Source organism: Echiichthys vipera (genome assembly GCF_963691815.1).
Source record: "Echiichthys vipera genome assembly, chromosome: 2".
Taxonomy (NCBI): domain Eukaryota; kingdom Metazoa; phylum Chordata; class Actinopteri; order Perciformes; family Trachinidae; genus Echiichthys; species Echiichthys vipera.
Genome location: NC_139827.1, coordinates 15,937,073 through 15,958,579, shown reverse-complemented (window position 1 = coordinate 15,958,579; position 21,507 = coordinate 15,937,073). Strand labels below are relative to the sequence as shown.

The 21,507-nt window shown below is 41.1% G+C and overlaps 1 protein-coding gene across 1 annotated transcript in view; it reads left to right on the top strand.

The window, feature by feature from the left end:
• The first annotated feature begins 581 nt into the window (after positions 1–581).
• Positions 582–21,507, top strand: part of rab11fip4b (RAB11 family interacting protein 4 (class II) b) — a 31,565-nt gene continuing 10,639 nt past the window's right edge. Inside the window, exons 1-5 of the mRNA XM_083922493.1 lie at positions 582–1,004; positions 15,433–15,677; positions 15,955–16,140; positions 18,014–18,145; positions 20,525–20,560. Of these exons, the coding sequence (XP_083778619.1) occupies positions 927–1,004; positions 15,433–15,677; positions 15,955–16,140; positions 18,014–18,145; positions 20,525–20,560 (677 nt within the window). The 5' untranslated portion in view covers positions 582–926. The remainder of the gene's footprint in view (positions 1,005–15,432; positions 15,678–15,954; positions 16,141–18,013; positions 18,146–20,524; positions 20,561–21,507) is intronic.

The following is a 21,507-nucleotide window of genomic DNA, read 5'->3' as shown; positions in this document are numbered from 1 at the left end:
TTATAGAAATAGCTTCTGATTCTGTACTGTAATGGTGAAGCTCAATTGGTGTCTTCTCCTCTTTTTAAAGGACAGTTTGCAGAAACAAGTGATTTTCTGAGCTCATTTGTCAGTTTAAGCTGAGTGAAGTGAACAAACAAATGCCTCTAGCTGCTTTTCCTCACCTATCTCCTTCTCACTAATGCCCCCCTTCTCTTTCTCCATTGTGACTAACACATTAACAGTACATCTTTTCTTTTTGACTCGTCTTGTGGAATCTGCTGCATCACCGAAGACAAACTGTTTCAGTTTAGTGACAACAATCACCTCCCTCCCCCTCCTCACAGCACATACAGACACTGGCCCTAACACAGCAGAGACAGACCCGAAGCAGGCAGGGCTTGATATGCAAATATAGCCTGAGTAGGCGGCCGAGAGCAGAGTGTGCAGCAATGTGAGGACTCTTACAAGCCCCGCCCACAGAAGCCAGTTGCTACGCAACCACCCGCAAAGGGGAGGGCAGGTGGAGGAGGAGGGGCCATGAATTCAACAACTGTTGCCTGATCTGAGCTCTCACTGTGTGAATGCAAGTCAGCCGGCGAACCAGTCAGCGAGAAAGGCAAAGTGTGAGTGTGTGAGGTGCAGAGTTTGTGTCTGTGTATATTTGTGTGTGTGTGTGTGTGTGTGTGTGTGTGCGAGTGTGTGTGTGTTACAGAGAGAGAGAGAGCGAGAGGCAGTCTCTGTGGATGAAGGAGAAGCCAGGCAGCCGGTGCAGTGTTTTAAAGTGAACGATACATCCTGCTCCGCTCTGCCTTTCTTTGGACTATACCACTAATAGGGACTCACCCTTTGGACTATCCTGACTCTTGCCTTTGAAGGGAACACCTGTGTGTGTGTGTGTGTGAGCCAAGACAACAGACTTATTCCTGGTGAACTGGGAACAGCGGATGACTTCAGTGGATGAGGGTTTTGCTGGTGGAAAGAGCGGGACTGCTGACCATGGATTCCCCTCACTAATAAACGGGGTAAGAAACCAGACTGCACCCACCCAGCTTGAAAACGGGGGTGAATGATGAAAGATCACTTGACAGAATGAGAACAAAACAGAGAAAAATACTCTGTAGAGCGGCATGAGGGTTTAGTGAAAGAAAGACAAAAAGAAGAAGGGAGCAGAGATAGTTTAGTTGAATGAAAGACTTGAAAGTTAAAGGGGGGCAGTTCAGCAGCAGTGCATAGTCCATTGTCCCCCAGTTTGTGTTTGAATGTGTGTGTAGCATGCAGCCGATCTTGCCTCACAGCTTCCCTGACTGTCTTGCTCAGCTGTCGGTGTCCGTGTCATCATCACGCCACACTGTCCTGTCTCTTCTCATCCGTGTCTGCTCTCCAGTGTCCCTTCTTATTATTTTCTCCCCCTGCTTCAGCCACTGGTGGCTCTGTTGCAGCAACATCTCACTGATGCTAATGGGATTAATTGGGAACCAGGGTGGCTGCAAGAAGAGGGTATGAAAGAGAGTGAATGAGGGCAAAAGACATGTGCAGGGAAGAGGACAGATATAGCACGTCCAGGTAAAGATTGGAAGAGACAGAGTTGTTGTTGTCCTAACAGGAGAATGATGTTTAGTAGATACATGAAAGACAGTGTATGCTGCTGTGATTTATTCTGTTATGTGTATTTTACATCTTCAGTATCCATATTTAGAAATAGTCTCAATTCATAATGCTCTTTAGTTCAGTAAATTCAGTTAAGTGTAATTCTGTTTTTTCAAGGCCATAGTTCAATGAATAGGAGGGAGTTTATACCATAACAATCATGTTGTGTTTTGAACCAACTACGCTGAAAATTAGTGCTGGCAATCACAGAGTAAGTCACGCCCACGATAACGGTAGCAACTCTGCGATACAATGCAAGACAATCGTCTACAATATATCTGTGTAACTGAAGAAGAAAAAATACCCCTAAAAAGGCAAAGAGCAGGAATTATGTATTTCTTTACTGCATTGTGGTGTCTGTTTCACAGAATTTACTAAACTAAAAAAAAAACACTATTAAAATAACGCAAAAATATGCATTTCTCTTTATTAGAAATATGCTGTGTCAATATTTTATACTGTAGACATAATACACACAAGTGAGTTAAAGTATTGTCTCTGTGGCAGTGATTTTATTTTAAGGTTTTACTGTAATATAGTAATTTGTAAACTCTGATGACACCACATCTGATACTTGCTGTACATTTTCTAACTTCTAATATCTATTCGTTATTCTATTATTATATAATAGAAAGGCAAGGTGAGTTTTATTTGTATTGTGGGGATTTCAATAGCAACACATGACGTCAAACTCTGGTCTGTGACTGGACATTACATAATGAGATTTACTTATCTGCCGAGCAAGAAATTCTCTGTAGATTGTCCCGGGCAACAAAAAAGAAGACTTATTTTCTACTAAAATCATTTTGCTTAAGGTCGTATAGTTGCTTTTTACAGTAACTTCATTTTATTTCCTTAAACAAGATTGACCTTATGGCAAGATTGTTTGACAGAACACAGTGTGTACACCAGGACTAGAATAACTAGATTAGCATGCAGTACTGAGCTGTACTGGATGAATGGAGGCTAATCTGCAGGTGTTAGAACAGTCACTCCTCTCTATTATCTCTTTCATACTTACTAAAACATCGATACTGTGAGAGAAGAACGTATCACCTCTAGACAAAACAACAAGTGATTATCTTAACACAAATACATTCACATTTTCTCAGAGTTAAAGGAATAGTTTGTTTTTCTGCTGCCCCCAACCACAGCAGTTCATTCCTTAGCTTAGTGTCGGTGCCCATGCACTGTAGGTAATGCATTGATCATGGCTAAGTACCTCCTACAACCCCACTTCAAAAAAGTGTCTTGCAGTTTTAAAGTCAAATATTGTCTCTGATCTCCTTGTTGTTTTTGTTGTCTTTTACTTTTTAAGAAAATATTTAAACAATTGTTTCACAATTCGAATCACAAAATTCACATGCAACAGCTGAAAAAGAAGCCGGGTCCTGACCACCTGCTGAGGGTCTGCCACTGATGAACACACTGAAATGCCCCCATTCAACGGCCGACAGCAAGAGGGCTGAGAAAGACAAAACACTTTGTTAAAGAAAGACTTTCTTTTCTTTTCTTGTCTTTTCACTGGGCTTGAGCTTGATAACACAGAGAGGACAGTCAACACGCTAGACACAACACACTTCACACGCTGTGAGAAGACGGACTTGAACAATGAAGGAGACAGAGTTGCATGTTTGTGCTGCTACATATGAGTCACGGTGTTGTGCTTACGTCGACCGACAGAAAAATGAATCAAAAAAGAATGTAGACATCAATTTAAAGGTCCTATAACATAAAAGGTTAGATTCCATTACATTCCCCGTCTGTTATGATTGTGCAGAGACGCCAAGAGCGCAGCCAATCAGAGCAGACAGGGCTTTTTCAGGAGGGGGTCTTAAAGAGACAGGTGCTAAAATGGAGCTTTGCCAGACAGAGGCTGAATACATTTTCGCTCCGAATAAAATTCTTTGCCGAGCTTCCTGTCTGTCATCTGTCGCAGCGTCGCAGTTACTGCTTGCGAGTCGTGTGCCTGTCTGCAGATAGTGTGGTGGTCTGTGAGAGATAGAAAGGAACGGCGAAGAACTGATGCGTCAAGAGGCAAGACGCGAGTCAACATCAGCTCTGTTTTCCATCAATGTTGGGGGCTACTGCAGCATTATCTGGAGCTAAAAAGAGATGAGATGGTCGCAGAGTTTCAGCTGGACAGGTACTTTTAGTTTGCCTAATCCTAGAACGCAGCACTACATGAGATCACGCAGCATTACATGTGATCACGCAGCATCAAGATGCTATCTGTTTCTAGTTCTGTAATACTGTGTTAATCGTGCAAGGAAGATTAGTGTTAGCTTAAGCCTCATCGCTAACTGGTAGTGTAAACAAACCAGCTGTTTCACTTGAGCTGCTCACTTTCTCACCGCACACATCGGGGGAGGAGGTAGTGTCAGATGTTAGGCAGGGAGAAGAGGGTGGGACTTTGGAGGGAGGCAGAGTTATTCATGTTCAAATCTTTACAAAGGGCTGTGCGACATGCAAGAAAGGTAAGAACTGTTTTAAAGCATGTAATAGTCTAGTAGAAACCTATAATACAAGTATGAACCTGGAAATGAGCCTCATTTTGGACCTTTAAGTCAATTGTCTAGCAAAAATTATAGAAATTCTCAGGTTCCAGCTTTCTGAAAAAACAACAGTTTGCTGCTTTAATATCATTGTATATTCATCTCATATATAATCGTTTTCGGGTTTTAAGACAACACAAGAGATCTGAAGATGTCATTTTTGGCCTTGGGAAGCTGTGAGGGTTGTTTGTGCTGTTTTTATGAATGGCGATCATCAGTTGCAGCCTCCTTTTGAGGTGAAGTACTGTTAGCAGTTGTCAAACACTTCAGAGTTTAGAACAGGTGGTTGGCACGCAAATATCAAAGGACTAATAACCCCGCACACACCTGCCTACTTGCTGTAAAAACTTCTCTTAATTACACTTCAGTATGTCAGTGATGCTGTCTGGACTACATTTAGATTTTTATAAACATTTAGTTTCCTTTTTACTTAATTGTTTTTCTCTTTCAAGGATCAGAAATACATGCACAGGTATGAGAAAGCACATCACTTTGGTTTATCTTTTGGAACAGATTGAGTGCTTTTTCTGATATAAACTTTCACATGTAGAGTATTGTTGAATGTCGTAAATATTCACTAGCAGCAGACAGCAGGATACAGTAATTGTTTTGCATGCAGCTTTGTGATCTAATAGAGCTAAATTGTCTTGTCATCTGGGAGTTGTTGCAGACACAGTTAACTCGTTGATTCAGACACAACATGCAATATACAGTAATCACTCATAATCAGGGGATGTATTTCAAGTTCTCCTTGTTGAACGGGCCACCTGTGTACACACCCACATGTCAGGATGTCAGGATCTTTGCTGACAGCACTCTTTTATTAACCGCTACCCCCAGATCTCTCCACTACCTGGTCTCAACCCATTACTCTTATCCCTTACTTTAAATTAAATCCTAATTTCAATATAAAACAATTGCCTGATTAAGTCAGGATCAGCCAAAATAAACTCACTCGTGTCCGCGGCTTTCTACTTTTCAAGGACATTTTCCTTTCATTCAGGGGATTCAGACATACAACAGAACACACAGTGACTCACACTGTTTCACCTGTTGGGGTTTCCTACATGTAGCTGACTGGGTTTCATTGATAATGCCTCCATTCAGTCTCCAGTGTGCTGCTCTAGTCCCTCCCTACACTGTCCTTTGTTCTGGTAATCCAAGCAGCTACCTATTTAGGGCGCACTCACACTATCTGTCCGTACCGTGCCCCGGGTTTTAGGGTACTTGTGTGTGTGTGTGTGCCCCCCGCATGGGCCAGGCTCGTTTGTACTCACACTACCTGGGCCTCGAGCGAATGCTTCTTGCCTCCCTATACGTCATCATGCCGTAACACATCACACGCATTGATTAACGTCATCGCGATGCGTCGCTTTGTTTACAAATCTTTCCAAAGACCTCAGAGTTTTTGTAAGTCTTGTCCGAATGTTTTTGAATATTTTCATCCGACCAAATCTGCAGTGAATCTCCACCTCCGCATCACACCAACGTGAACCTTTCGCCGGTATTTTTTAAATGTCCGCACATGGTCTCTCCTTCTTTTTCTCTATGTCCGAACAGGCGCACATAAAATGACGTCAGAAACAGGCCGTTGCTGGTAAGCGTGCCGCAGCTAGGTACGGTACGGTTGTACTCAAACTGGTCAAACGTACTAGACTTTAGCCATAAAACGTGCTAGGGCACGGTACGGATGGACAGTGTGGGTGCGCCCTTAGACTCTAAGGTGGTCACAAACTTCTATACAATACAATCACATTATTATTTTATTATTAGTGTGTTAATATGTTAATATTACACATATATTAACATCATTATTACTATTCTTCCAAATTTTTTTACCGACCTTACAGTAGGCCTACACATTCTTTATGTCGTGTTATTACTTTTAGTAAAGTTGCTTTACTAAACACAGAACAGTGGCCTCCGTAGGTGTCCCCTGTATATAAATAAAGCATGACTAAAATAATATATATATATATATATATATATTATAGCCACTATACTTTCCATACTATAAGATGTAGAATTAGCAAAGGTTGTATTTAACATGTGGTATCGAAGTAACGAGACTTTCAACAACCTTATTAGACTCAAGTCGGAGCAAATGTGTGTGTGTGTGTGTGTGTGTGTGTGTGTGTGTGTGTGTGTGTGTGTGTGTGTGCAATGCTTTTATATACTGTATTTGTACTTGTGTGTCAAGCTGCCTGAAAAAAACATTGCTTTTGTTGATGTTTTACTTGAAAGACTTAAAAAGAAAATAAGCAGGGAGGAAGAGAGGCTTTGTTGCACTGGGGAGTGTCTGGTGTTTCAGTGCAGTTGTTCTGTCTGACATATGTGTGTGTGTGTGTGATTTGCTAAAAGTTTCACTCCGTGTTGACTTAACAAAATGTTCATGAAATATGAGTCATTCCTTCCTCCTTGTGTGATATGCAAGTGTGTGCATGCGTAGGAAGAGTATTGCCTAGCATAGGAGCTGAATCATAGGTACACAGGCTGAAACATGCACACACAGACACCGACACACACACTAACAAAGTGTTTATGTTCCCTTATCATGGTATTTTGCATCGTGGTTTTGAGGCAATCAAAATAAGGTGTGAATATGATCCTCTGAATGTTCTCATTTGTCCAGGTCATCGTTATGCCCAAAGCAATTTCAGTCAGGAACCCTTTGTGCTCCCAGTGCCAACGACCGTCGTTAGAGGCCTTGTGAAAGGTTTTTGAATATTTTCATCTGACCAAATCTGCAGTAAACACTCCACCTCCGCATCACACCAATGTGAACCTTTCGTCACCATTGTTTTAAATGTGCGGGCATGGTTCGTCTTTTTTTTTCTATGTCCGAACAGTCAGAAACGCTGTAGGCCTCGTGCTCGTGCTCGTACACGTGCGCACGCTCGTGCTTGTACATGTGCAGACGTGCTTTACAAAAGCCCTCCTATCCCAAACGGTCTGTGGCCGGCAAGCTGGCCGCAGCTAGGCGCAGTGCGGTTGCACTCACACTGGTCAAACGAACTAGGCTTTTCCCGTAAAACCCGTTTGTCCACGGTACGGATGGACAGTGTGAGTGCGTCCTTAGTTGGACCAGTCCCAGCCTGGTCAGTTGCGTAAATGAACTGATGAAGCCTCTTGGATGAGAGGTGAAACGTCTTCCTAGACAAATAACCAAGTCCAGTTGCTTTTGAATTTGCTTTGGGGGTGTGAATGTGATCATCACTAAATAATTGAAGACTATTTAAAGGTTATATGTGTACATTAAGGGTTACAACTATTTTTTGAGAGAATACGGAAAATGTCAAACGCTATTTCCCAGCATAAGCTGGCAAACAACAGTTCAGAAACAAACATATAAATATACAAATATGACAAAGAAAAGCAGCAAATCCACACATTTGAAAAGCTGGAACAAGTAAAGAAGAATCCCTTTATTTTTCCCACCATTGGGAAATTCAATTTTCACTCTATTATTATTTTTCATTTTACTCACACACAGGCCCAAAATACACACACAAACAGACAGGATCTTTATACATGCAATTAATGGAGAAATGTTAGAGCGAGGGGGCCAGTGACCGGCAGGGGTTCGGTGCGTTCCTCAACAGCACCTCGGCAGTGCCCAGGAAATTAACTGGCACCTCTCCAGCAACCACTCAACACGCCATTCATGGTCCACACAGGGACTCGAACCAGCGACCGTCCGATACCCAGCCATGTCACCTATGGACTGAGCTACTGCCACTCCAATGTTAGCACAAATATTTACTCAGAGGATTGTCTAATCAAATAATTGACTAATCAGCTACACTTTGAGAAATTAAAATATCCTTTTACGGTTCTCTAAATCCTCCAGAGCTTCTTGTTGCCTACTGGTGGGATCTGAGACTCAGAATGACAGCAGCACCCAAGAGTCAAAATGCTGAATATCAAAGCAGAAGCATGGAACGATTTCACTTTATAGGTGAATATTTTTGTTTTTGCAGCACTTGGGGAGCTCAGGGCTTAGAAGAATTGAGAGAAAGAGAATAAGAGTGGATGGAATTAAGAGAGAGAGAGAAGGGGGAGGGAGAGAGAGAGAGAGAGAGAGAGAGAGAGAGAGAGAGAGAGAGAGAGAGAGAGAGAGAGAGAGAGAGAGGTAAAGCCACTGAAGAGAAATGCCTCTTATTTGTGGAGCTCGCTCTGGCAAACACAGGCAGTGAGGCTGCTGCTCTTTCTCTGCCCCTCTCTCTCTCTCTCTCTCTCTCTCTCTCTCTCTCTCTTTCTCTCCCTCCTTCTCCCTCTTTCTTCTCTCTCTCCCTGATCTGTTCTCTTTCTCCATTTGTCCATCACTCTTCTGCTCATCCTGTAGCCCCCTTTACTGCTGACTCACACTTAATCAAAGCTTCACTAGTGTGGATCGATCCAGTTGATGTCAGTTCCTGCGTCTTCTCGTCCAATCCCTCCCCACACTTGTGTAGCACTCCATTTCTCTTCGCTGTCCTCTGTTGTCTTTTGCACAACACTTGCTTTGTGTGATTGTACAGCAACAAGACGGTTACTGTCCAACTAGTTATACAACACATATGCAACAGGAACAACACCTTTTAAAACCATATAAGCTGTTTAATTCCTTTAATCTAGTTTTGCTCAAATGAAAAACCACAAAAATGTTCCTTAAATATTTTAAGAGGATGGTCCTCAATGGTGATCATAGCTCACTTAAAGCTGCATAAAGCCCTTTTTGCACAAGACTAGTGTTACCTGGGTACCTCAAATAATTGCGGAGGTCATCTGCGATCTTTATCCTGTGCAAATCTGCCATGTCCTTTAATTTGTCATGTAAAAATTCCACCGCAAATAACCAACCGTTTTTCGCGAAACAGAGGTTGTGTGATAACATTAGTCCCATATAAATCGGCATCTCTATGATTTGGGGTTGTATTGGCTGCACTGACAATTATAATTAAAAGTTTTGTCATCATATCCGGGAGATAATGCCAGTAGATTTGAGTAAAATACGATAAGAATATTGCTTATCTCATGCATCAATGCTGCAAGAAACAAAGACATGGAGGGATAATTTCTCAATCACTGCCATAGGGAAGAAGCTTAAACTTGATCTTGATTATTGTGTCTTCTATTGATATAGATTCTTTGGTAATTGGCATGTTTTTGGCAAAATTTAGCAAAAGTTAAAGAACAAGTTTATAATTAAAAGAGAATGAATCTCACTCTATGGGCAGTATTTTCAGTTTAGAAGAAAAAAGATGTTCAGGTTGCACCTCTCTTGCTCTGGCAAGTTCAAGCCAAATTCTCCGTCCTTTTACATTTAGATCAGTGGGGCCATGAAATGCATCGTCATCCACATAATTCTCCAATGTGGGCCTGAAGGGTAGATTAATTATTTATTCGGCAATAAACTTGTATTGACTCTCCGCACTCAGCGTAGACCAAAGAAGTGTGAGGAGGGGTGGATCAAGAATCTTATCTTTTTAATGACGACTGTTACAATGCTTTTGTTGTTGTTGTTGTTGTTGTTGTTTGTTACGGCCTACTGACGGCTAGACCCTAAAGCAGGGGCAGGCAGGTTAGGTAGGTGCGTCAAAAGTGTTTATTTTAACAAGGGGCTCCACAAGTAAAAGCCACAAGTGGCTGGCAAGGCATGCAGGGGAAGTCAACCGCCAGAAGACGCTCAGGCACGGGGCAAACTCAGGAACTCAGGCAACAAGGCAACTCAGGGCAAACTCAGGAACTCAGGCAATAAGGCAGCTCAGGGCAAACTCAGGAACTCAGGCAAAATGCAGCGAGGTACGAAGAAGGACAAGACAGAATTATCTTGCAGGGGAGCAGGGCCAAGACCAGGTGTATATATTGAGGTGGTAACTGGCGTCCTGTCCAGGGTGTACCCCGACTCGCGCCTGATGTCAGCTGGGATTGGCTCCAGCCCCCTGCGACCCCGACAGGGGCAAGCGGTTGAAGATGAATGAATGAATCATTTGCCCATGCCCTCTAGGGTGACACCTGTTACATTATAAATTCAGTTTCCTACAAATAAAGAGTCAAGCTCACTTCCTAAGAATAACCCTTACTGTTTGTGCATGTAAAGTATGTCCATAGGGAATTTGCATCATGTATTCAGATGGTTTGATGATTTGACTACAGGTCATGTCAAAGGAAAGAAGATTGCAAGTGTAAATGAGCAGGGGGATTTTGAGATAGCTTTTTCAGTCAGTGTATTTTTGCACGTTTGCCTTCCACTCTTATGTCTTGTTCCACATCATTCTCTTACAAAATGCAAACATACAAACATACTGTATGTTGGCCTCCCTAGTAACTAGTATGGTAGCAATAGTTGCAATACAATAACATCATTACATCTCACAATTGTCAACACTGTAATCTCCCACAGTGTTGCTCAACAACTGCAGCACGACAAATACTTTAATCCACATTTTGAGTTTCAGGGCTATGCCAACATGTGATTGGTAGTCATCATTCATGTTACATAAATATCCATCTATGCACTTCTGAAAGACAAATGTAGCTGGCTCGCTGCGAAGCTTGCCTGAAAGTTAATAAGGCATTTTAATAAGGTTAAATTATTTTCTAGTTACTTCAAAAAAGATTTCCATAGTTGAAGTGTGTGTGTTGTGTGTGTGTGTGTGTGTGTGTGTGTGTGTGTGTGTGTGTGTGTGTGTGTGTGTGTGTGTGTGTGTGTGTGTGTGTGTGTGTGTGTGTGTGTGTGTGTGTGTGTTTTGCACAGATATATAGCAGTGCTTGTTGTTTCAGTTGTCTCTGGTCTTTTCTCTCTGCTCCACCACCTGTCTCTCTTTTATTGCTTTTCACCTGACCTATGGTGATCACCTGACCTGGTCTCTCTCTCTCTCTCTCCCTGCTCTTTACTTTCTGTCTCTTTTTCTAGTCACTTCTTATATTTCTATTGCAGCTGCAGTGGATGCAAATAATACCTTTTTCCCCTGTGAGCCTTGCTGTGTTAGAGCCTCTTCTTTATTCTCATACATAACTATTAATGCTGCACAACTGTACCTTTGGAAATCTGGGCTACCGATCTTTGTCTTTGTGTTTTCTGTATTTTACCAGAGAAAGTTTACACAATGCACATGCTATTCAGCCACACATGATATGTAATAAATCTCCTCATGTCACAGTTGAGTAAGTGATGATTGAGGATGTGTAATAGCTCATGTTTAAACACCTGGACAGGGCCCTGCTATGAGCATTCGCACATAGGACGGGTCATTGTTGGTATCATACAGTTGGGTTGGGCGATTGCTGATATACAGTATTCGCCATTGTGTGTAACCAAAAGAAGTAAAGTCATGTTTAATTTTTTTCCCTTATTAAACAGAAAAATATAGCCGTTTACCTACAGAATTCAACTAAGACGTTGTTAACTCATAGTAAAACACACTTCATTCAAACTCGACAGAAACAAAATAAAACCCATCTTAGTTAGTCGCTCCACTGTTCCAACAACCACAAACTCTGGTTTGGTCAAAATAAATCCTTAATTCACGAGTAACATGTAAAAAGGCACAGCAAAGTCACCAGACTTCATTGGAAAAATACAGCTATTTTACCTCATTAATTACACACACTTCATTCAGACTGGACAGAAACAAATTAAAACTCACCAAACCACATCTGTTAGTTTTTTTACTGTTCCAACAACCACCAACTCTGGTTTGGTCGATAAATCCTTGATTCATCTTGAAAATGTGCCGGCTCTAAACACTGTTTTCCCCTGCTGTCTGAAGAGCGGCTGTCTGCAGGTGCAAACGGAGATATAATTTTGTCTCCTTCACCCCTCCATTTTTTTCTCTGACATTAGCCTCACCTGGGAAAGTGCTAAGGAAAGCAGGAAAGATAGGGTGCCTGTATTTTAACTAGGTCAGACCCTGCAGCAACAGACTCAATGAGCGATCAGAATATTTTTCCTGTTTTATTTAAAAATATAAAAAACATATAGACCATATTGCATGCTGTGCAGAGTAATGCTATAAAGCTGCATACTTTTTACATCTGTTCTGTCCCTCTATGTCTTTATGATCCTTAGACATTATGAAGAGACAATACAGTGTAAATTCTCTTTCCGTTGATACCGTTCGATTATGGATTTGGACCCATTAGAAGTCATCGTCTTTATATTTGTTATACATTTTAAAATTTTTGAAGGCATTTAACTCTTCATTGTGTTTTTAAAAATGCTATACTGTATCCTGCAAATCAAATATACTAAGGTATAAAATAGGTGTTAATACATTAGTTACTACCAAAGACAGAAAGACCTCAGACACTCATAGATTCATTCGCCTGATGAAAACTGATGACACATCATCAATGACAGACCTGATTTCGCCCAAGCAAACATTTAATGGTGATAAAAGTCCTCCTTAGACCAAAGGGTGATGTGAAAGCGCTTGAGGCTTCATGCAGAGCTGGTGCAGTTAAAAGCACAGCAGATCTTGGTGTCTTTGGTTCAAAGCCACTGGCAGTTTGGGCGCTGTTTGGCAGGCCAGCTGTGTTTGTGCTCTGGGGAATCTAGAAACTCAAAACACTCTGTAGGCTCATGTTTTGGCAGTTATAGCCCCCAGGCTGCTCTGGAGCAGGCTCTTACAGAGATAGTACATACTGTAAACACACTCACACACAGCTCCTCCCTTGATCATCACTTTCCTCATCAGAGCAATTGGCAAAGTGCAAAGTAGGATGTTACTGTCCATCAGTGTCTTTGCCTGAAGCTGTCAGAAAAGCTTTGATTGATGCCAAAAGGATGGCACGTGCACTTCTGTTTTCCCAAAAATAGTACCTGACTAACTGCTCAATGTCTGTTGTTTCTGTTTCTGGTCACTTGAGTGAACACGCGTTCACCTGAATTGGGGAAAATAAATCTCTTTAAATTCTTTTAGACAAATAAATACAACCTTTACTAGGCGTAAACAAAAAAGGAAGGTATTAATTACTATATAGATAATAATTGTATTTCATTATGGCTGTATGTTGTCGCTGCATCTGCTAGAGAATATGTTACTTTGCTAATGAAGCGATAACTTACAGTTAATGTAAATTTACTGTATAAGCAGGATTTTCCTGTTTTTGAGTTCTGTATATTGACTCTAGTTCTTCTAATATTATTTGTTTATATAACTTGAGCGAAAACTGCATTTGAAAAATGTCCTGTTCTCTCTTCCTCAGAACAGGTGTCAAACTTCACCGCTGTGTTAGCTTGTTCACTGTTTTAAATTGTTGTGATGTTGTTGAGTAGAGAGGAGGGGCCTGCCTATTGCCTTGCCTCGCCCCAAATAAAGGTCTAAGGAATGCCCTTGGTTTTATTCTTAGTGACACAGCTCCAGACCCCCTGGTGTTTCTTTGTAACAGTACAAAGCCTCATTTTATGAGTTCAATGGGTGCTTTTTAATATACTGTAGTTGTACACAGGCATGCAGGTTTGTGTGTGTGTTTGGTTGGGTATGAGATAGGAATACATGATTCGGATATGAACATTTTTTGCAGTAATATTAATAATTTACAGACCATCTCAGAAGTGCATGTGAAATGGCCGAGAGAGATTTTTGTCAATTGCTTTCTCTAAAAGTGACACAAGTCCTTCTAGACTTTAAAAAAAAAAAGTTTTAAGGTAGGGTTCAAATACAAATCATGTTTTATTATTATTTAGGAACATGGAGAAAATATTTAGTAATTTTGTTTACATACTTAAAATCTGGACATTTTCTAACAATTGCATGAAACCAACATAGATACAGATAGTAACGTTACGTTACACCTCTTGGATGGGATGGAAAAACCTGCTGTTCACTCAAGATCTCTAAATCAGAGGAGCTTAAAGGATCAGAAGTCGGAGTTTTGTGTGTGAGAGAGACAGAGAGCAGTCTGAAACATTTATTAGTCTGCAGTGTTGTCTAATACCCACCTGACTGTCCTCAAGCTACTTTTCTCTCTGTGTCTCCTATATCTTCACAGTCCCCTCTAATCTTGCCCTTACACTGTACTGCTTATTCCTCTTCATTCCTTCTTGGCTTTGTTCCTCAAGCCCTCTTTTTCTTCTCCTCACTTGTTAGCTATATTAGTTTCTGCTATACTTATTCTTCCTCTCCAACACCATCCGTACCGCCATCCATGCCTATTAAACTCCCTCTCTCCGCCTTTCTGTTAGTCACTACCCAGCCTGTTATTCACCCTGCTCTCTCTCCCGACTGATTACCTCTTCGCCTGCCCTCCTCCTTCACGCTTTCAGCAGTTCAGTCATGCTGAGATAAGTCCTTGTTCTTTGTTGCATTAGCCAAGATTTGAGTTGTTGAAGAGTGAAACTTGATGGAGCGGGACTTCTGACCTTTGACCTGTTGCCCTTTCTCCTTTTTTAGCCCTCGAGTCCCCCTATGTTAACCTAAGACCATTCCCACAGTGAAGGAATTTACTAGATGGGAAATCCAACCTATCACACAATCCACACTTGTTAATAATTGCAACAGCCATGATTTGTTAACAGCTCTTTTAAAACTAAAACAAATAAATGTCATTTTACGTAATGGATTCCAAAGGACTTCCATTGTCTATGCAGCATTGCCTTAACCCTTATAGATTGAGCCAGTATTATACCACAGAGATGTCAACAACAATTGGTTAAAGAAATAGATTATAAGCCTAAACAGGGAACAAAGAATTAAGAGAAACTCACACAGAAACAGGAACAGAGGGGGATTCATGAATATAAAGATCTGAAATTATTTTATTTAGTTCAATAGAAAACTGTTAGTAATGGAAATAATGCTATTAATGGAAAGAGTCAATTTAACATCACTGTGATCACAAAAACAGCCGCCCTCAAACCTAACTCCATTTATGCAAATATGTGTGTATGCAACCACCCCCCCCCCCCCCTTTCCATGGGTGTTAGTAATTTGGCCTAGTCCGCAAATTCAGACAGCACAAGGTATATCGCCTGATTTAGCACCCTAATGTGGCAGCTCAATAACCATGTAAGGCACAGGTGTGACTTGGGTGGAGGTGTTGACTTGAACTGTTGTGCGACCCGCAGCTGGGAGTTTTAAAAGCAGGAAACAGCTGATCACAGAAACAAGCTGTATGCCCAACTCTGTGCTTCACGTCATATCCCATGTTTAGGCCTATTCCAGAAAGTCGTCTTTTGGGAAAGGAGGAATACTACACCTCCGAATGTGACGTATTTTCTTTATAAAAAAATGTCTTTGCCTCTCTTCACATCATTCCCCAGGGTGGTGAGGAGGAGCGGCTTTGTCCGGTCATCATGTGCACGCGGGCCTATCCTGACCCTGAGTGCCAGCTGTTCCCAGGTGAGGTGGAGGAGCCTGAGGAGGAGGTGGCAGACGAGAACAGGGAGAGGGAATCAGACAGAGACAGTGCTGTGGAAAGCACCCAAGGGTCAGACACTTCAGACGGGCCGATCAGGCCTGGAGACAAGGAAGACGCACTGGGGGATCTTTTTTTCCCTGGGGAGAAGTAAGCTTTGTTCCATCTTTTTAAAAAAAATGTTTTTACTGCTTTACTGTCTGTCTCTGAATCTTACTTCCACATTCTATGATGCTCCTTTTTCCAGTCTTCTTATCCTCTAAACTCCAATAAAAATACAATATACTTATATCAGATCTGAGTCTACAATAAATTATGTCCTTCTACCATTACTTACGGAGTGCCTTTTGTTTTAATTCACCACCCAAACTGAAGATAATAAAGGCAGAGTGTAAGTAAGTATACCATCCTCTCTCTTTTTCCTCAGGTGTGGTCAGACCAGTGTCTCAGTGACCTCTGACCTATCGACACGTTCCTCGGCTTCTCTGAACGAGGAGCAGTTTGAGGACTACGGAGAAGGGGAGGAACCAGACTACATTCCCAGCAGCCCCTGCCCGGACTACGAGACTCGGACCAACGGGAACTCAGACCTCGGCTCATCTGTTCCCTCTAGGTAAGAGAGAGAAACAATGAAATATTCAACATCTTTGAATGCGGGGGGGATGAGTAAGGCACTGAAGTAAAAGTACAATATTGGTATCCGCACTGAACCTAAACATTGTGTACTATAGCCAACAAAATGATCAATTCATAAGATAAGAGAGACTTTATTGTCATCCATCCCCATGTGCATTTATTATATAGAGGAATGAGATTGTGTTTCCCTTTTCCTGATGCAAAACAAAAAACTGAACGAATGAACAAACATACAAGACAAGGTACAGAACATGGGTCTGCGCTTATTATGTTGAGCTTGGGGGCAACAGGGTATTAAGGACTCTGACAGCTTGTGGAAAGAAGCCGTTCTTGAGACTGAAGGATCGTTCCGGACGACAGCAGAATGAAAAGTACGTGGACTGTTCACCCCCTCACAAACCTTGAGCTGAGAAACATGTTGATGCTCTCTGTCTGAGGTATCAATGAAAGTGACTTCTGAGATTCTCTCACTCTTAATGGTGTGAATTCATGATGTATTTTTTTTTTTAATTTGGGTCCAGAGGTATGCAGAATTTCTGTTTTGGGCCCTTGAACTGAAATAGTTTGGGAAACTCTTGGTTAGACTGTTATGAGACAAGATGGATTACGATGTGTCACAACCACAATAAAAGTCAAACAAAATGTATGTAGCTTTAACTCTGTTAAATATTATGGACTCTAGGCTCCACTCTGCAGAATTATTACCTGATCCATAATGTGTATAGTGTAGTGTATCTTAGGAGTTTTTGCTCTTAAGGCCACATTAATATTCATCAAAGGCTTGTGTTTAATGGGATTAAGTCTCCCGGCTGATAGAGTGGCAATACTGCTACATGCTCCTTTCACACATACCAAGCAGAAGAAAGTCACCAAATGGACGTGAGATGAGATTTAATTTCAAAATGTGGCCCGCACTCAGCATGGTAAAGAAGTTTGAATGTGGTGTTTTGGGGGTTGAGAATTTTAGAATGTACTGTGTTGACTTTGACTTGACAGAAAGCTTGGAGAAAATAATTAAAGTTATAGTTTCCAACTATAACACAATTGGAGAGGTTTTCAGGTTCATGTGATGCATTGTGGCTTCTCGTTCTTTTGGCTGCCAGCAACTTTCCATCAAACTGTAACCCAATAAACTAATAAAAGTGAAGACTGCTTTTAAAGTTGTATTTCTGGATTCAATATCCACTCCAAGTGAATTATCACACACTGAGTTTGTTTTGTAGAAAGAATTTTCCTCAGAATATATGGATCATCTCATAGATCACCTTCTCTGTTTCAGTTTCAGTATTAATTATCGTTATATAGTGGAACAGTCACGTACAGAGCCGTGGTCACGTGGTATTCATGTTTCTTGTTTAAGAGAATCTTAAAAAAAAGGAAAACTATGACAAATGGAAATAAAATGTAACTCTGTGTGAAACCCCCTATCATGAAAATTTTACTTACACTATTTATTTGTATGAAGACGAAAAAGGTTTGCTATTAATTCTTCTCTCCTGTGCTTAATTGTTAATTCAATGAGATGAGCTGGTTGTTGTGATCATCTGGCTATATAGGATGTACTGTATAAGTGTGTTTGACTATAAGTGTGTGGACCCCAGGAAGAATATCCTGTTCTTATGCTAGTGCTAATGAGGATCCTAAAAAAGAAAGAAAGATAGCCTGATCAATTTTATAGTTGTCTTGGCACCGGCTACATGGTTTTATATCAGCCTCACTTCTCTACACTCTCAGATGGTGTCTCAATTGTTCACAGATGTACATGTCATCAAAGCCAGTTAAATTTAAAAAGACTCCTTCTTAGTGTATCTGCAGATTAAAAGTTGGTGTGTCTCTGCGTGTGCTTGCAGTGCGGGCCAGACTCCTCGCAAGGTGCATCAGCATTACACCGGAGAACTGATGGACGTCTACTGTTCTCAGTGCAGTAAAAAGGTCAACCTGCTAAATGACCTGGAGGTTCGCCTCAAAAACCTCAAGGCTAGGTAGGACACACACACACACACACACACATACACACACACACACACACACACACACACACACACACACACACACACACACACACACACACACACACACACACACACACACACACACAGGCACACACACACACACACAAACCCTCACACCCTCACACACAGCCACACACACACACACACACACACACACACACACACACACACCCTCACACACACACAACCCCACACACACACACACAGCCACACACACACACACACTAATTGATTGTTATATAAGGCTGTCACTCCTGTGCTTACCTCATCAACTATTGTAATAGGAAATCTATTATTAGAAACATAATCTATGTGGTGATCATTAATAGCTCCACTGGCTACCTGCAAACAAAGGTGCACACAGACACATAGTTATTTGAGAGCACTGAATGTTGTATAATAATGTTTTTGAAATAGTGTGAACTGTGAAGTCACTTTTTTTCTGTGTTCCTCGGACTAACTGCTGACTCTGCAGGATTTCTCCCCAGAGAGAAATGGCTCTATAATCAAACACGTCTCTCCCCACATGAAAAATTTGGTAGAGTTTTGGCAGAAAGAAATAATAATCAAAGAATGGAAACAACTAAATAGTATAGTGGTGGGAATGGATTTTGAAGAAGGATGAATATGACTGCCCCATGTAGATCAGTCCAAAGACTGAAGGATTTTAGGCAAAACAAAGGGATTCAGAATAGACAGAAGAAGGAGCCACTAAGCAGCATACAGTATTTTAAGGACCACAATTAATCAAATCAAATTAAATTGGCCACAGTGACGCATTGGTAATAAACTCCTGAAATTAGTGGGTTAGGTTTGGTTCATTTGAAAACAGGGCATAGAAGGGGAAGACATGTATGCATTCACAAAAAAACTGAATTTTTGCTCTTATTAACAAATATTAGAAATATTATTAAAGTATTCATGTAATATATTCTTTGTCATGCAGTACATCTCACTGTTAAAGTTAGAGTTAAAGTTTTGTAGCACAACCTTAAAACTGCACTGCTTATAATTCAAAACATTTAAAAACACAAAGTGATAGAACTTCAAAATGTCTTTTTAATTAGTATTTTATAATTATAGAAAGAAAGATTAAAGATAAATTCTGCCAGTAATAAATCTTCTTTACATTTTAGCCTCTTCGACTTCTTCAAAGAGGACATTGGGTTAAGTGAAACAATCGCAGCAGGGGAATCCTTTTGTCACTCAGGATTATAACTCCCTGTAAAACTTGAGTGGAAGATCAAGGGACTTTTAACACCCTTGACAATTATTTCTTGTTGAAGCATCTTGATATTGTACCACAAAAAGCAACATGTATTTAAGATGAATCTTTTTTGACCTTCTTCACAGTTTGCGGTACTGTTGAAGCAGAATTTTGAGAAAAACACTTTTTAAATGGCATGATCGACTACAACCCCCATAATCAGTAGGCAAGTTGTTAATTTTCAACATAGGGACGGACCCGTTTATTTAATTTCTACTATCAAACTGCCACATGAATGATTTTGTTTCTGTATTTTTTCAGAACAATGTAAAAAATATAGTTAATTTTATAGATCCGAGATGAAACTGATGGACGGAAAAAGTTATAATTTAAAATCCTTCTGCTGCTTCAGCGCCACGGACAGCCCCATGGATTTATCAAGACGCAGATAAGGCTACTGATATTTCAGAGCCATGATCCGGGCCATAGATTCTAACTTGCACAAACCTCAGTCAGATCAAGAATCACTGAGTCAGGCAGACTCGACTAACATCTTCATCTAAACAACCCCTCTGCCCCTGCACTAGGGGATGGAGAGGGGGGATGTCAACCCCCTTCACCCCCCCTCAAATCAGCTAACAACAAATTTGTTTTGACATGGATAGAAACACAGAAAGCTGTTTCACGTGGATGCAACACCGAGCATTTCTGTATTGGCACAGGAAATTTGTTTTAATAGAATAGAAACCACCTTTACTGCACAGTGCTCCTGCTGTCTCTTACTGTAATTAAGCCTTACCGGGAGTTGGTGATAGCATTACTTTCATATCAACTATCATTTGGATGGCCCTGCAGTAAGTTTGCTAATTTTTGTTAATCAGATATGAAACCCGGCACAGACTTTTCTGTGGGCTTTTTTTGTGGGCAAACCCCCACTCACTGAACCAGTCAAATTGTGTTATCATGGACATGTCCTTCGGTGTTTCTTTCTCTATCTCTTGCCTGCATGTTTGTCATAATGAAAAGCCAAATCTTAATTGCCATCAGCAGTTAATTCCAGTGCATTGTTGAGCTGTGAGTCTAGACGTATCCATGGCAATTCATTGTAATAAAAATCTGTTATTTTGCTTTTCCCTATGTAGCCCCAACAGGAAAATCTCCAGCACTGCTTTTGGAAGGTAAGCCACTGGTCTGTGTGAGTGTGTGTGTGTGTGTGTGTGTGTGTGTGTGTGTGTTAGTGTACTTCTGAGTGTGTCTACAGGGAAGGTCACTCACTTGTACTCTGTGTGTTTATGCAGTATACGGCCTGTGCTGCACGTGTTTGCTCTATTTGTTGACATAGGCACACACACACACACACACACACACACACACACACACACACACACACACACACACACACACACACACACACACACACACACACACACACACACACACACACACACACACACACACACACACACACACACACACACACACACAGCAAGATAAGTTATCACTAAGCTAACCGACCATTGCGCTCTAACAGCCAGTTAATTAGTAACTGGTTATTCAGAGAATCACATGACATCTAGATGGAATTAATCTTATCTGAATCCAGACGTGAGTTAAGAAAAAATACTTTGGACATCAGGTTTTTCAGTGTCATCCCTCCAATGTATCCCTCTTCATGGCCTGTTAGTCTGTACTGAGTGATGAAATGTTTTGTATCAGCTTTTGTCCTATCTCACCCCACAGTAACTGAGTTATAGCGACAGAGTGAAAATGGCCTGTCAGACCTGATCTATGTATTCAATATAAGGTTTGGCGCTCTCGTCTTGTTCCTTCTACTGTCCTCTCTGTCTGGTTTGATTCTTATTTCCACTTTAGTGCTCTCTCCATCTGTTCCTCTATTCTATCTCCTTCCTGTTTCCTGTCTTTATGTCTCCGCGTCAGCAACAGCCGGGGCCGGTGGCATTATGTTTACTGGTTCATCTGCACCGCTGTACGTCTCTCCCATTCTTGTGAATGTGATATCTCAGGAACCCCTGCAGGGATTTTCTTCAAATTTGGCACAAATGTCCACTTTGACTCAAGGAACTAATTAGAACCGAACCACTGTGATCTTACAAAACATTTTTTT